This window comes from Aquila chrysaetos, chromosome 25, assembly GCF_900496995.4.
Source record: "Aquila chrysaetos chrysaetos chromosome 25, bAquChr1.4, whole genome shotgun sequence".
Taxonomy (NCBI): domain Eukaryota; kingdom Metazoa; phylum Chordata; class Aves; order Accipitriformes; family Accipitridae; genus Aquila; species Aquila chrysaetos.
In genome coordinates this window covers 16355869-16370713 of record NC_044028.1, presented here as the reverse complement: position 1 = coordinate 16370713, position 14845 = coordinate 16355869, and the positions used below count along the sequence as shown (strand labels likewise).

General features: G+C 41.8%; 1 protein-coding gene across 1 annotated transcript; it reads right to left on the bottom strand.

Annotated features, from left to right (window-relative positions):
• On the bottom strand, positions 1–14551 carry IL20RB (interleukin 20 receptor subunit beta). The gene is made up of 7 exons (XM_030002549.1): positions 14353–14551; positions 8629–8755; positions 7717–7907; positions 4744–4868; positions 1464–1614; positions 1000–1145; positions 1–396 (listed from the first exon to the last, which is right to left on the bottom strand). The coding sequence occupies exons 1-7, from the start codon at positions 14408–14410 to the stop codon at positions 271–273; spliced, it is 924 nt and encodes a 307-aa protein (XP_029858409.1). The 5' UTR covers positions 14411–14551; the 3' UTR covers positions 1–270.
• Between the last annotated feature and the right edge of the window lie 294 nt (positions 14552–14845).

Here is a 14845-nt window from a genome sequence, read left to right as displayed (position 1 = left end):
CACGGGTATGGGTATGAAGGGAAAGTATAGAAACTGGCAGTTGTCACCTGTGACCTTTACTGGCTTTTTATGTAGATGGATGAAGATGTTACAAAGTGGAGGAGCACCAGCCACGTGCTCATCATACACACCAGCTTTGGTTTGTAGCAGCTTTTAGGACACAAAGAAAACAACGTTACTTATTGACACTCTGAGGAGAGTGGCTGGGGCACAATCTGCCAGCTCTGCTTACAAGATCGGTTTCCACAGGCTGTTTTTTTCTGGGGTGCTCTAAAGTGTTTCTTGAATCCACAGTCGGAGAACTTCTTCTGAGGGCATCACGCATACCATCAGATCACATTGCTCAGCTTCTTCACTGCCACACAGTATCAGCTGGGTGGGGGCTTCTGATACTTTCTGTAAAACAAACGCACTCACTCAAACACCCTCAGGCTGATGAGTTTGTCTGTCTGTCTTCTACTTTTCCCCACAAACCGTTCTTCTCATCCTTCCTGGCACAACTGCCCAGAGACCCAGGGCTCAGGAACCCACAGCCACAAAAGCTGCTGCCTGCATTCTCACTTGAACTGGACAGCACATTTAAGCTACTGACTGAAACACACTCCTCCTGAGTAAGCGAGAAAAGAGGCTGCTTTTGATGATTGATTTCTCCTCACCAAGGAGTTGAGAAGCTCAGTGCTGGAACCACAACACATGGAGCACTGTTGCCAATGACACAGCTGGTTTTTTCAGGCAGCAGCTGGTCAGGCAGGCTCAGTCCATGCCTCCCAAGCTGCTTCCCCACAAGCACCAGCAGCATCTTCCCTGTTCAGGGCTCTAGGCCGAAGGCAGTGACAGCTGTGCAGCTAATGCATGTGGGCTGCTTGACCCCTGCAGCTCAGCCCATCACACGGGAATGAGCAAGGCTTCCTATGCATGTGTCTGCTTTTTCTGCCTGCCCCATGACCCTGTGACTACCCAGCACCCTAAAAACTGATAAAGCACAGTAAAAAAACTTACCAGTGTGTCTGGCAGGACAGCAACAGGGCAGCAGGAATACTGAAAGATTTTACATGTTTTCCAGGTAAGGAAAGGCAGGGCCAAAGCAGCCACAGCTAAGCCAGCAGAGGAGACGAGGGCAGTAACCAGCCACATGGATGTGCCACCTAGAAATAACAGAAGCAGCAAAACTTCTCAGAGAGACTGAGGACAAACCACTCAATGCAGATAGCCTGCATCCTCTGTGGCTGCTCTTCCCACCCACCTTGGTGATTCTTTGTCGGCACACTCCAGGTAGGATACCAGTGCCAGCGTAGGGGGCTGCACTCCTGAGTCTTCCTTTTTTACCTCCCCCAAGGAACAAATGGGCAGCACATTTGCAAACAAGACTGGAGTTATTGAGTGGAAATAAAAGGTAGAACTGCTGGGGTATCGTTCTCGGGCATGACTACACCAGGGGAATAGGAAGGAAGGCCGACTATTACCTTGTGCTCTCACGCACTGTGTCTGGCTGAAGCTGCTGCTTCTGTTGATCGCCTCAACATATGTCTGAGCTTTTACACAATAATCAGCTCCTGCCTCCATGGTGTCCAGGTGAACCACAGAGCTGACCTCTTTCACCACCTTCTGCTGTATCTGCCACAGGCCCAGGAGAGAGAGCATTAGAACATAGGGCAAGGAGCTAACTGGGAATAGGAGTCCTAATGTGATGCTATCCCAGACTTTACTGGGAGAAAAGGAAGGAGCAGCAGGAGGTGTCAGAGAGGACTGTGTGAATAAGAGGAGAGAGGGAGAAAGGCAGCAAATGAGGAAGCACAGTGGAGTGCAGAATGAGACCACACACATCTGGAAGGGTAGGAAGGGATGGAAAGAAGGAGCTGTGAGCCAAAGAACCATAATGATGATGTTGGGCCACAACACCTCCTCACCTGGTGTAAGGGCTTGATGACTAAGGTCTTCACTGATCTGAGTCTTTGCTGGGGTACCAAAATGACACTAGAGCACAGAGAGAGGATGGACTGGGCTAGTGAGGAGCAAGTGAATTTGGTGTGTGCAACTGTAACACATTTCAGCAACCCTCAAACAGCATATGACCACCAGTAAGCTATTTTTTTGCAATAAATGCAATTAACTGCTGGCAAAATGAAGTTGCTATTCCCAGAATTCCTAGTCCTGAGAGGACAGGTAACAATTAGCTAGTTGATCCTAATGTTGCTGTGTTGCAGATGCAAAGCCTGTGCTCACGGAAGAGCTCATCAGCCTCCAGCATCACACACATACAGACAACTCCAACAACCCAGTAGGGTTCTCCTGGCAGGGCAAGTCCTTCTCACCATCAAAATATCCTCCTCCACAGAAAGATGATCTTGAGGGCCATTAGTTTAAAAAGATTTCAAGGACAAAATCAGGTCAATCACTAACGGGGGTGTGTAACCTCTTGCAAAAACCTCAAGTCAGACATGTCAAATGTGATAATTATTAAAAAAAAAAAATTAAAAGAGTCCCAGCAGAGAACTGGATATGTACTGACCAGCAAACCTGATGCTTGTGATAGTCCAGTTGGTAGAAACTATTCTGAAGTTTGGAATTAATGTTTAGGTGATTAATACCATATACTGAAGAAGAGTTAACATTTAATTCATAAAATGCAGTCAGATACAAACCTATATGATTCTTTCTAAGGTGTCAGAAAGCTCATGGACAAGGTTGATCTCATTTACTTGGATTTCCAAAAGGTAGTCAAGAAGATCTATTTCAAAAGCCTATTAAGCTAACAGCCATGGGATAAAAAGGCATTAGACCTCTGAGTGCACTAACCAGGCTGCAATGGCCCTGACCAGTCCTGCCTGCCCCCTGCATCTTCAGCCTTCTGTCCGTGGCCCAGGACCCCCATTTAAGCTCAGCCCAGGGCCTTCAGTCCCAGTCTGAGCTAAGGCGGTGGTGTGCCTGTCTCCAGCTCTGTCTCCTGGATGGACCCTTGGTTAAGTACAGTGCAGCCTTGTACTCCAGCCCTGTCTCTGGTCCTCCTTTTGGTCCCGGCTGGGGTCTCTGTATGGGCCCTGGGCCTGGTTCATCACTTGCCTTGTCTGGGGCTGGCGATGGACCCTGTTATTCTGCCCACTGTGATCAGACCATGTGGGTCTGTGCTTCATTGGGGAGGGCACTGCTTGCACTGGGATCACCCTTGACTCCTGACTTCCTGCTCATAGTGAGCAGACCTGCTCCTGCTGCTTCCTGATAGAAGAAAGACTTTTGTATTATTACATTGCTAATCCTTTCTCAGAGTGGAAGGAAGTCATGGTGGAGGCCCATGCAGATCTGTGCTCACCACTGTGTTACTACAGGTGATCAGGAAGAAAAATGAAAACTGATACATGCTAATGATACTAAAAAACCACTTCAGAATAATAAAGATGACAGCCAACTGTGAAGAACTGCAAGAGGATCTTGTAATAAAATGACAAATTAAATTCAACACAGATAAATGTGAAATGATGCTCATGGGAATTTTTCCCCTTCATTTTTACAGTCAGTGACTGGACCTTAAATTGAGCATCCCCCATCAGAAACAGGAACATGGGGTTTGGGTTTCATGGAATAGTCAGCTGTGTGGTAGTCACCCATGTCAACAATTTCTGAGAAAAGAAAAGACTGTGAAGACTTGTTTTGTTTTATGGTGCTAACTCATAATGCTCCTGCACCTTGAACTGTGCATGTTTACTCCCTGTCCACCTTGGTAAAGGCAAAAATAGCTAGAAGGGCTTCCACAGGGAACAGCTAAGTAGTCTGGGAGTCCTTGGCCTGGAAAAAAGATACACAATATAAAACTGTTAGAGTGGTGAGGAAAGTGAATAGAGAATAACTGTTCTGTGTCTCTCTTTCTCCCCTTTAAACCAAGACTGAGACTGCACAACACTTAAGCTGCAGAACTCCTGACTACAGCAAGTTTTACATGCTAAAAGTTTACATAGCTTGAAAACCAGAACAGATAAATTAATGGAACAAAAAATCATCAGGGGCTATTAATGATATCATTTCTGGCTCAGGAATTTCCTGGAGCTGTGTCTCTGAAATCTCAGACAATAATCTAAGTGTAATTACACACAGGCTCTCTCCTTACTATCTTCTTTGGTCATGTCCATTGCCCACTGGCAGAGAGAAGATACTGGGTTTGACGGTCCCTGACTTTATATGGCTGCTTTTATGTTCTTAGGTGCTATGGAAGCACCAAGTTCCTGGGAGGAAAAAAAAAATCAATGTCTAGTGAAAACAGAAGGACTTGAATGGAACATAAATTGTCACTACTGCAGTATTATCCAGGTGTAAGCGATACCCTCAGCTAAGCAAATTACATCTCACTGTTACAGGCAAGCTGTTTTAGAAAAAACTTGTGAGAAAACTTCCTCAGCACCTAAGTGTAACACCTTAATCTTGGTCTGAGTAAACCAAATGATATTCAGAGAAGAAAGTCAGCATAAACACCTTCAGTTCCTGACTTCTGGTTTCTTTCAATAGTTGACATCCCTGGGGTGATTCCTCTTCTCAGGGAAGGAAATGTGGAAAGAACAGACAAGCTTCTCCATGGGGGTAAGAGCAACCCACTGGTATGTGTAGAGGAATAAGGCACACACTGACGCCATGCAGGCCCTCGAGCCTCACAGCAGGAGCTTGGACTGGCAAACAGGCCCTGGGCAATGTCTGTATGCTTTCACTCTAAGTATGTGGGCTCTCTGTTATTGCCCAAAATCCGAGGGTAAAACTCACCCTACTCTCCTGGCCCTTCTTCCAATAGACAACACAAAACTGAAAGGCAGGCCCCATGTCTTCCAGCTCCACTAGTAAATGATACCCATCTGCTATGACCTTCATCAGAGGTGGGGTCAGGGAAGCTGCCAACACAGAGAGAGCACCATTATCACATCAGAGGCAACCCTTAAAAACTGTCTTCCTTTTCCCAGCTAGGAGAGGAAGAGAAGCTAACAACATGAGCACAGTAACATTAATCTGGAATAACAGCTCGTTGTTTCAGTGGGGTAGAAACTTCTCTCTGCTCTATCTCCTAGTATGTCTAGATACAGTAGCAGACTTTAAGCAGGAGGAAGACCGTGACTGGCATTGCGAATAGGAGTTTGGCAATAGCTGAGTTGCACAGAACTTGAAAGGTTTTGAATTTTCTCCAGTGTGATCAACAGCAGCAGAACCAGCTGGGCAACCAGAAGTTGAGACACCAGATCAGGCCAGTTCTTCTGCTCCTGGGCATTAGCTTAGCACTAACATACAGAACAGGAGCTGTGAAACCACTGCTTCTTCATGGGAATTTTGGCACTTATTCAAAGGTGAAGGAAAAAGCAACATGAGCCTCAGGATAACTCTGGCAGTTCATATGAATCCTGATTTTCCTTTAGTATCTACAGGGTTTTAGATAGACTTGGGCTGATGACCTGCTGTGACTTAAGGTTTTGTAAATGTATGCAGGTAAATCTGTAGGTGATTTGGTTCTTGCTTACTCTGATATTCAAAGCTTGGTTCGGTCTGGGATTCTGCTGTGAGGAGTACTAGTGAAACAATCAGAGTCAATCAAGCATGGATGAAACTACTGACTGTACATTTGTGAATTGGGAATTAAGGCAGTACAGAGATCATATTTGCACTACTTATCTATGCCATTCTTTACCACTCTGTTGTCGCTGAAACTGTTTTCAACCTCCTTGCTTTCAAGAAAGAAAGGAAAGCAATGTATAGCCACATACAAAAGAGATGTTCTTAATAGAATTTGCTCTTACATCCATTGAATTGCCATCAATACTGAGCAATATGAAAACATAAAATCCAAGTATGCTCATGATAAGTGTGACACAAATGAGAGGCCTGGAAAACTATGTTATACATTCAAATTAAAAGCTGAGAATCAGCTTAACACAATGTCTCAAAATAAAAAATAAGAGTGATAACATCATTTGGAGGTTAAAAAAAAAATACTGGGCTAATGTATTAACAAATGGACACTGCAACTACTAACCAAACAGGAGCACTTATATTTATCTCTGTGCTGGCACACTGGATACCAACTAACCTCTTGAATTTTGATAAATGAAGAAGTAAGACTGAATAAATTGTTAGTTTTAGGAAGATCTTTTAAAAGTGTTTCGCATGTGTCATCATACTTTATGTGTATCTACACCTAAGGCTTTGACATTAGAGCTATTTAGCCTAGAAGTACTGTGGGCTGTGCTGATGCCCTGACTGTCTATGAACCACATATGGAACCTGTGGGCTGTGCTTTGAATTCCTTAGTTCCTCTCAGACTTAATGCCAGGTTTCCTAAGAGATGTGAAAGCAGAGGCAAGGGAAAGGGAAAGTGAGCAGTAAAAATGCATAAGGACAAGAACTTAGGTGACTTTTCTTTCTCCTTTAAACATTCGTCCATATATGCATATTCACACTGCAGCCCATTGCAAGCTGAATCCTCCGAACTTTTACAGCTTAGCCAGAGGATTGTTTTGAGGTCTCTAAGACACAGGACCAAGCTGTCAAATACTTCACTGTACCATGAGAAAGTTGCTGCTTCTTTTCATTAAGAGGGTTAAGCTAAGGAATATCCTTCCCCTATCTCTGCCTGACAGTGTGGTCTGTGGCTCAACTCTCTGCCTTTGTTTGTAGCTGCTAGAAAAGGGAAAGATTTTTCATGGCTCAACTCTATGCCACCATAGCTCCTGGAAAAGGGAAGGATTTTTCATCTAAAGCACTATCTAGAAAACATTTCCACACCAAGAGACACACTCATCAACTTAGGCGGCACTTCTGAAAGGGCTGCTTTGACTAAGTGCTCGTCACTCATGAAGTAGTAGATAACTTCCAATGACTGATGAAGGTTTAAGATTGGGTCAACTCTGGACTCAGACAGAAAATTTCTTCCCTGGCTAAAACTGATGACTGCTGCCCATCTCAGACTCAGAGCTGCACTCTAATAGTGACCTCAGCAGAGGTTTTCCACCATGGTTTTTATTGCTGAAGGCAGTTGACAACATAGCAGAGAACAGAGGTAATGATTCCAGAGAAACAATGGAAATAGTATGCTAATTTTAGGCTGCAACATGATCTTTGAGTTGACCTGGGCCTCAAGCTTTGCAGGAGTTGGAAGGAAATGGATAGAATACCCTGCATTGCTAGGACTGCAGCAATGCTACCGTTTCCATTTTTCATTCCTCTTCTGAGGTTACTTCATGTATCTGACAACATGGGAGAAGAGATTCATGTCTGGAAGGGAGCAGGATTTCCAGGACAGCATGAGGCAGAGAAAGGTTGTTTTCTAGAGTAAGTGCTTCCATAGGATCAGGTTCTGGACCCTCAGAAGTGACTAGATGACATGGATTAGATGGAGCATTGACAGCAACCCTGATTGATCAGAACTCTTTGAAATCAGGGGCAAGAGTGGCCAACGTGCCAAAAGAAATGCCTATAGTCCTCTTACCTATCTCTGAAGCCCTTGGAATTCAAGCCCTGGTAAATTTGGCCCTGCCTCAGGAGGAACTCATGCCCAAGAACACAGCATGGCTGTCTAAGAGTATAACATCCCAACCCAGCATGACAGGACCTGACAAGTAGTGTGTGCTCTGTGTGTTTATGGGCTTTGTGTGACGTGCACAGTACCCAAACATGCACGTCAGCAATCCCTCAACACCAAACTCTGAGAAATTAACATGACCGATGTAGCTTAAGCCAAATAGCAGGACTCACTTGTGATGCGATTGAAGAAACCTTTCAGGGTGCCCCACTCTGATCTTCTAGTACCAACATCTGCCCTTACACGCAGGTTATAGGCCACAGTGGCTGAGATATCCTCTGTGATGTTACACACTGTGGCTGTGATGAGTGAACATTCACAGATGGAAATCCAGCTTTCATTGGCGTACTCTCGTTCATACTCCCTGAGGAAAGGAAAAGAAAGCAGACAGGCAACAGTCTGATAGGAGATGTATCTGTGACATGGGCTAAGGCTGCTTACTGCTTCTTTCCAGCTAAAACCAGTACTGGGATACATTGGGGCTGGAATACCAGGAGTGTATGAAACCAGTATGCGTGTGTTTTAGATCTTATCAAGAGAAAACCTCCCAGAGCCAGCTTGTTCATGAGCCAAATGCAGCATGATATTGTAGGAGGTGGGGATAGCCAACGCAGTGTTAATGCGTCGAATCCTGCCCACTCACTTGACTTGATCATCCCTGGTAAACCAGAATACCAAAGCCATACTGTGATACAAGCCATTGCTCAAGATTATCAGAAACCTCCTGTAATGTGGTTTAAATGTTTAAAAGATTAATGCTGAATAAATCTCAAATGTTTTCTCTTTCCTCTTCTAAATAAAATGTTGCTAATCTTCCTAACTTTTGAATTCTTTGGACAGAGGCAGTTTTCATATGTGGGCTTAATACAAACCTTGGATTACTCAGGTATCTATTAACCTGTAAACAGTCTCAGAATTGGAGCAAAAGGATACCCCCCCCCCCCTTGTGATCAACAGTGCTGGATTATCAAACTTCTTTTGCTTGTGAACTGAAGAGCACTCAAGACATCCAAACAGTGCAGGATTTTAAGTCTAAGTAAACAGTGTTCAAAGAGCAAAGAAGAATAAAAAAACCCAGAAGTTACCCCTGAAACTCAACAGAGTATCTCACAGTTTCTCCCTGGACGATCACAGGACTCCAAGTTAAGAAGTGTTTCATGTTGGTAGAAAGAATAGAGATATTCTGAGGTGCTGGCAGCAAAGCATCTTCACCTAAAATTCCCAGCAAAAGAAAAAAAAAGAAAGAAAAAAAAAAGGTATATGAATGTACTAGGAAAAAGCTTAGATGAATAGTGCAAAACTGTGTTTTGCATCAGAAATACACACTCTTCATTTCACTACTGTCACTTCAGTGTTTGAAAGTATTTTAGAGAGAAGAAGAAATGACAACCAAAGAGCCAATGACAGAGCAGTTAGGCTGGCACTTCTTACAGAAAGGCAAAGCATGCCTTTTAATTATTTCAGAGTTTTTCATTGTATCAATAAAACAGTGAGAAAAGTTCAAGCTTTTATAAAGCCATCCAGTTCAATTTAATGAAGTCAAGTAACAGATACTCTGTTGCGCTCCATAGACTGTTCCAATGGATGTAATGGTTCGAAATGTGCTATTTCTTTCCAGGCTTGACTGGACTGGACACTGTAGAACATCCTAGCTCTGTTACAGCTTTTTTCATGTTGCAAGATTCTAATAAGTTCTTGTAGGCTGTAATAAAAGTACCTTTTAACAGAATAAACTTATTCAGTGGACTATAAATGAAATTATTACATTACTCTGAGATCATCAAAGCATAAGCATGGGATGGTACCAACAGTGTAGTTAATTTTATCCTTCGGCATCTTAATGTAAAATCTGTAGCAGTGTTTGGACCAGAGCACAGAAGGCACTGTGCACAATCTGCACTACACTATGGGAACAGACTTATCTCTGTTCTGCTACTTTCCAGTCCCAAGAAAATTATGTTTTCTCTGCTTAGCAGGGAATGGTTCCCAAGGAACCATTGGAAGGGAGGAATGGATGGAGCAGTTTCAACCAACCCAGTGTAGCAGTGGTCTTTTCAACACACTCCCAGAAACAAGGTAACTGTTCTATCACAATATATCTATGTTACCTAAAGATTATTTCCTAATTATTTCTTTTTAATAACATCTATTTCACTTAACAAGGTCTACCTTCCATTAGGCTTTAACTGTCATTAAAAGAGGGTATCTTCTTTTAAGCTGTGTTTACAAAGTTAACCAGCTAATGTCAGTTATTCTACCCAGGATCAAAACTAGGTTGACAAGTCCATGAGCAATGTTTTCATGATGATTATTCTTTTAAAGTATTGGAAAACATCGGTCTTCTTTCTGCCCTTAGAATATTCCCTGTATTCATACCTTTATAAAATCACTAATGATGTGGAGAACCTTGATGCCAACTCTTCTATGATTCTTTGGCATGTTACATGGATCTGTTGACACAATGCTCAGCGGTTCTTTAAACTAAAAGTCAGATATCTCTGGGATGAGAAGCTTTATTCCTTGACATTTAGATAGCAGCAGAGTCACTGTCTGCCATGTCAGCAGCCTTATCACTACTGGCTGGTTGGAGGTCCATACTAGTGTCAAGGCACTTTTTGTCTTAAAAAAAAAAAAAAAAAAAAAAAAAGTCTTTATTGACCTTTGCTCTGCAGCTTAACCACCCATTTGGTCTCTTGTATTCTCCACGCTTCTCAACATTTAGAATGTTTGCTACTACTTTTCCTTGTACTCTTGGTTCCAATGTTAATTTTGGGAGTTGGCATACCTAAGTATGTGAATTACGTAACAGACTTCAGTTACATGATCAGACACTAGTTTTTCCACATGACTCACACACATAAAGATGTTCCAGGTCTGAACAGGGGTGAACTGCGCTGGAGTGTTTCCTAAATTTTTAAGTCCTTGACTTTAGGACTTTATGGATATATATTTTTTTGTATTCAACAGTACTGAACCCTATCTTATTAAGCTGTCTAGAAACCAATTTTAAAAGAAGAAGAAGATAGTTCTGAATTGGACTATCTACCTTTTAATGGCCTAAAGATTATTTTGTATCTGGTTGAGACCAATCTTCATTTCCTGGCTATGCTTAGCTTAGTACACTGTTCTCCTGGTTTGCTGGCAAAACCAATGACTCTCCTACTGGCAGAGTGAGACCTGTGACATCACTTCAGCTGAACCACAAAAGTTCATATAGAGACTCTAAGGTTTCTTTCTTCATTTCATTAGGAAAAACTTTGGGCCTAATGACAGTGTATGTGTGTCTCAAAAAAATTCACCGATGTAAATTTCTGTTTGGTATTAACAGATTCAGGATGGGCACAAATTCTGCTACTTGTAAGAACTCTTCTCCAAGAAAAAAAAGATATATAAAAACCTAATGCTCATATGTGTTATCTCCAGAGCATATTTGCTGATTTTTACAGGGCCACATACCTTCTGTGGCAAAGCCGTACCACACAGCAGCTATTCATTCAATGTCATGGAGTGTTTGCACTTCAGTGTCAGAAAACTAAGTCTCCAGCACTGCAGGTAAGACAGTGGTGATGGGGTATAGTGTTATGGACATATAGTTCACAGGAATGGTGCACTAGTTTGGACATCTGCTTTCAGATGAAGGGAACTGCATCCCTAGAGAAAAATATTCTTTACTTTTCATAATCAAAGAATATAGAAACAGATATCTATGTGGGCATAAGTATACACACATATGTATGTGTGTAGCTGTGATGTAAAAATTATAAGAGTTTGCACTTGTAAGGTTAAATGATTAAATAACAAATACACTAAAGTGAAACTTAGGATTCAGCTTTAGTATGTCTCACTTGATTGTATGTACAGAGATTTTTGTAACTGCATAACCATGCCCTACTGCAAACACAGTGGACAGCCCTCAGGACTGAATTAAAAAGGTGTAAAGCTAAAACCTGAGATCTTTTCATCTAGTACAGAAATTAAATGGGGTCCCTGAGCAATAAAAGCAATGATGCACTTCCCTGCTTTCTGCTTGGGACCCAGAGCCATGCTGAAAGCTGTTTTTCAGAAGAGAGGTTCATGCTTTTCCAAAATACTGTTGATCTAGACATGACGTATCCTGTGTCATATCCAAACAAATTATATTCATGGTTTCTCCAATCCATCTGTTGCAACAGCCCACAAAACAATTGCAAGCAAATCCATGTTTAACACTGGGAGAAAAGACAATTCTAGGTTACATAAATAGGGAAAGCACTGAGTATAAACAGTGAAGTATGTTGTTTCAGTACTAAAATACTTCATTAACTCCAGTCTATGAATTTTGAAGGGAAAAGAAACAACAATCGTACGGAGTGCAGGAGACAACTGGACAGAGACAGAAGGCAGGATCTAGAAGACTGTTAGCCCAGGGCTGCGTACCACTTCCATTTGATTTTGGATTCACAAGCAATATGTAAATAGCTTCACAGGAAAAGCCAAACTACAGTCTTTCAAGCCAGGGTACTGACTCTTACCCTAACATCTCCACTCACACCAAAGAAAAAAACATGTCCAGATTTTCTCTGTAAATAGCATTTTTGCCTCCTACCCTATCAGCAGTATATTCCATTTCATTTGTTACACAGAGAATGGATTTCCATTTAAAATGGTGATGACTTCTCTGCTTTAATGTTTTTCTCCTCTTTGTGCTAAATTTAAAGAATCTACAACTAAAGCAAACAAAAAAAATTTCATGACCAAGTCCAGTGCATTTGTCTGTCTCACTTTTCAGTTTAAAATGCCTTAAATAAACCCTGATAAAATTTCATTGCTCTGGGATAGATTTTGGTACCTTTCTTTCTCTGTGAATATAGAACACAATAATATTTCATTACTACTGCTTCATCATTACTTGCTGTTACTTCATCACTACTATCACCACTATTTACTGTTAAATGTAAGTGAACACTGCAAAAATATTAATAAAATTACTTTATTCATAATAGCCTCTCTTTTCAGGGGCTCAACAAACACAAGAAGAAACAGTAACTCCAGAATCAGTGTTGCATACTGTTCAGAAGTGCTTTACCTCATCTTTTCTTTTTCTGGCATGCCCCGTAAAATTTTAAATACAGGGGTGAGAAATCCTTCTTTATTGCTGTGCTAATAAGCATTGTCTTCTAACCTCCAGCACTGTACCATTTAATCTCCTTTTTCTAATCTGGAGGACAACAGTGTCACCAGCTTCTTGTATCTTCAAACATAGTTTGCCTCTCTGCATTTGAGGAAATATCAGTGAAGGGGAATCTGACAAGGGAATTCTGAACTCTAAATATTGGTGACAAGAAAATAGAGTAATGTCTGTAACACCCCCAAAAGCTAAAGGAATTTCTTTGTAAGCTAAATGGTGAAAATGAAAGCCATACATCTTTAACTCCTAGAAACATAACATTTTACACAACAATAACAAATTTTGCTAAACAATCTCTTTGGCTATAATTAACCTGAAGGCTCTGGGAACATCCTCTCCCTCATTTGCCGACTGCACAAACTGACTGCAAAAGGCAAGATCTCCCCAGCACCCAGGATACAAAGCCTAGACTCCCAGGCTAGACAGGAACATATTATCTTCTAACCTGGTGTCTGCTCTGTGCAACCACAGGGGCAGATTTAAACATTCAATCAAAAAATGTTCTGTCCTCAAAAAGGAGACTAAGACACAAATTTTCATATTTCAGGTCAAGTCCAAGAGAATGGGGGACATAGTGTAAGTTATCCCACCTTTCTCTCCTACTGTCTGTCACAGTGTAGAAGACAAAATTGGATGAGTATACGGCTGAGCAAGGCTGGTGGTCACTACACACGCAGGCAACATGGCACCTGTGCGGAAATATCACACAACTGGCCAGGCCTTAAACAAAAATATGGTAAAAATAAACCCAAATTTCTTTAAACAATAGCTGCCCAGCTTTGCCATTTTAGAAAACATTTGTCATAATCTTCCCTATTCCACAGAAACTTTCAGAGCATATGCAACTTAATGCTGAGTCAGTGGTTTCCATACCTAGCAACTAAGAACTATAAATAGTGATCCAAAGTGTTTTGCTGGCCAAGAAAGCTATAAAATTATTTTTTCTGAGGCAGAGAACAAAATGGAGCAAGACACAACCTGAATTCAAGAGCTAAGAAGGCACATTTAGAAAGACAGAACTGAGTAAAATCCAAGCACACTGGCAAGCCATGTTTGCTTTCTAGAGGACTGGCCATTGCAAAAACACTGAAGTGTAATCAGGAGATTTGAGGCCAAACTCCTTCTAGGAGATGTGTTTGGAGCCTAGCATTTACTTGGAGAAGCAGATTACAAATTGCACTGCCTTCTTCCAGGGTAAAGGAGACCCTCAGTGAACATTTTTGAGCTATTAATTAGCACTTTATACCCTTCCTCTCTGACCCTGCATCCACTCCACAGGCAAGGCATCCCCTGTGCTCAAAGAGATCAGCATTACAAGAGGACTTGAAAGTTCAGCTTCTCACAGAACAGCGAAAGAGCAGAGACAAATACAGTATTAGGTAAGTTAATTCCCTCCAAATTGAAACTCCCCTTTAGATTTCAGAATTGACTCGCAGAACATAGAATTTATGGATTGTCTTTTTCATTTGCTTATTCTAGTATTAATTTTAGACAAAGAATTAAAATTCAAGATCACCTGACTTCATACTATTTGGCTTAAGTTTTGTAAAGGCATGTTTAACAAAAGGACAAAAGACTTTTTGCTTCTCACAACCCCTTTGTCTTCTGCCTTAAGTCAGCTGAAGATATTTTAGCCATTTACCTGTGAGATTTGGTGCAATCAGAGCGCAGAGGAAGAAACAGATGAGCTTTAGTGACATTTTGCTCACGCTTGTTGACTTTTCCTACATTCATAGCCTGTTGTGCAGCTCAGAAGTTTCCCTTCCTAGGTAGGGAGCCCTATCTGAGCCAGCCATGACACGAGCGAAGTCGAGACTCTGGAGGAATATTGCAAACACCACTTCTCTGCCTGTCTGCACCAATGCCACAGACCTACATACATTGTTTGTAAGGGTGTAGTTGGAGGGAGTGCCCAAGTAATCTAATGCCAGCATTTCTTTACAGGTCTGTGCAACTGCTCAACTAGATGGCATAACTCTGTTTCACTTAGTTAGCAATTATATGTATTAAACAAAGACATTATAAGGAGGAAAAAGGATTCATTGGATATTTCCATGTAGGTTATATATCTGTAAATGCTCATTTTCCTGCTCAGCCCCCAAACTAGATAAATCCTCATGCTTCCAAGCACCAGG

What these genes read in the sequence shown, in the direction of transcription:
- IL20RB (XM_030002549.1), bottom strand. Translation starts at nt 14,410, where the DNA reads ATGTCACTAAAGCTCATCTGTTTCTTCCTCTGCGCTCTGATTGCACCA. An exon ending in GATTGCACCAAATCTCACAG is followed by an intron (nt 8,756 to 14,352) that starts GTAAATGGCTAA and finishes TGGGAATTTTAG; the next exon opens with GTGAAGATGCTTTGCTGCCA. An exon ending in TTTCTTCAATCGCATCACAA is followed by an intron (nt 4,869 to 7,716) that starts GTGAGTCCTGCT and finishes CTGTGTTGGCAG; the next exon opens with CTTCCCTGACCCCACCTCTG.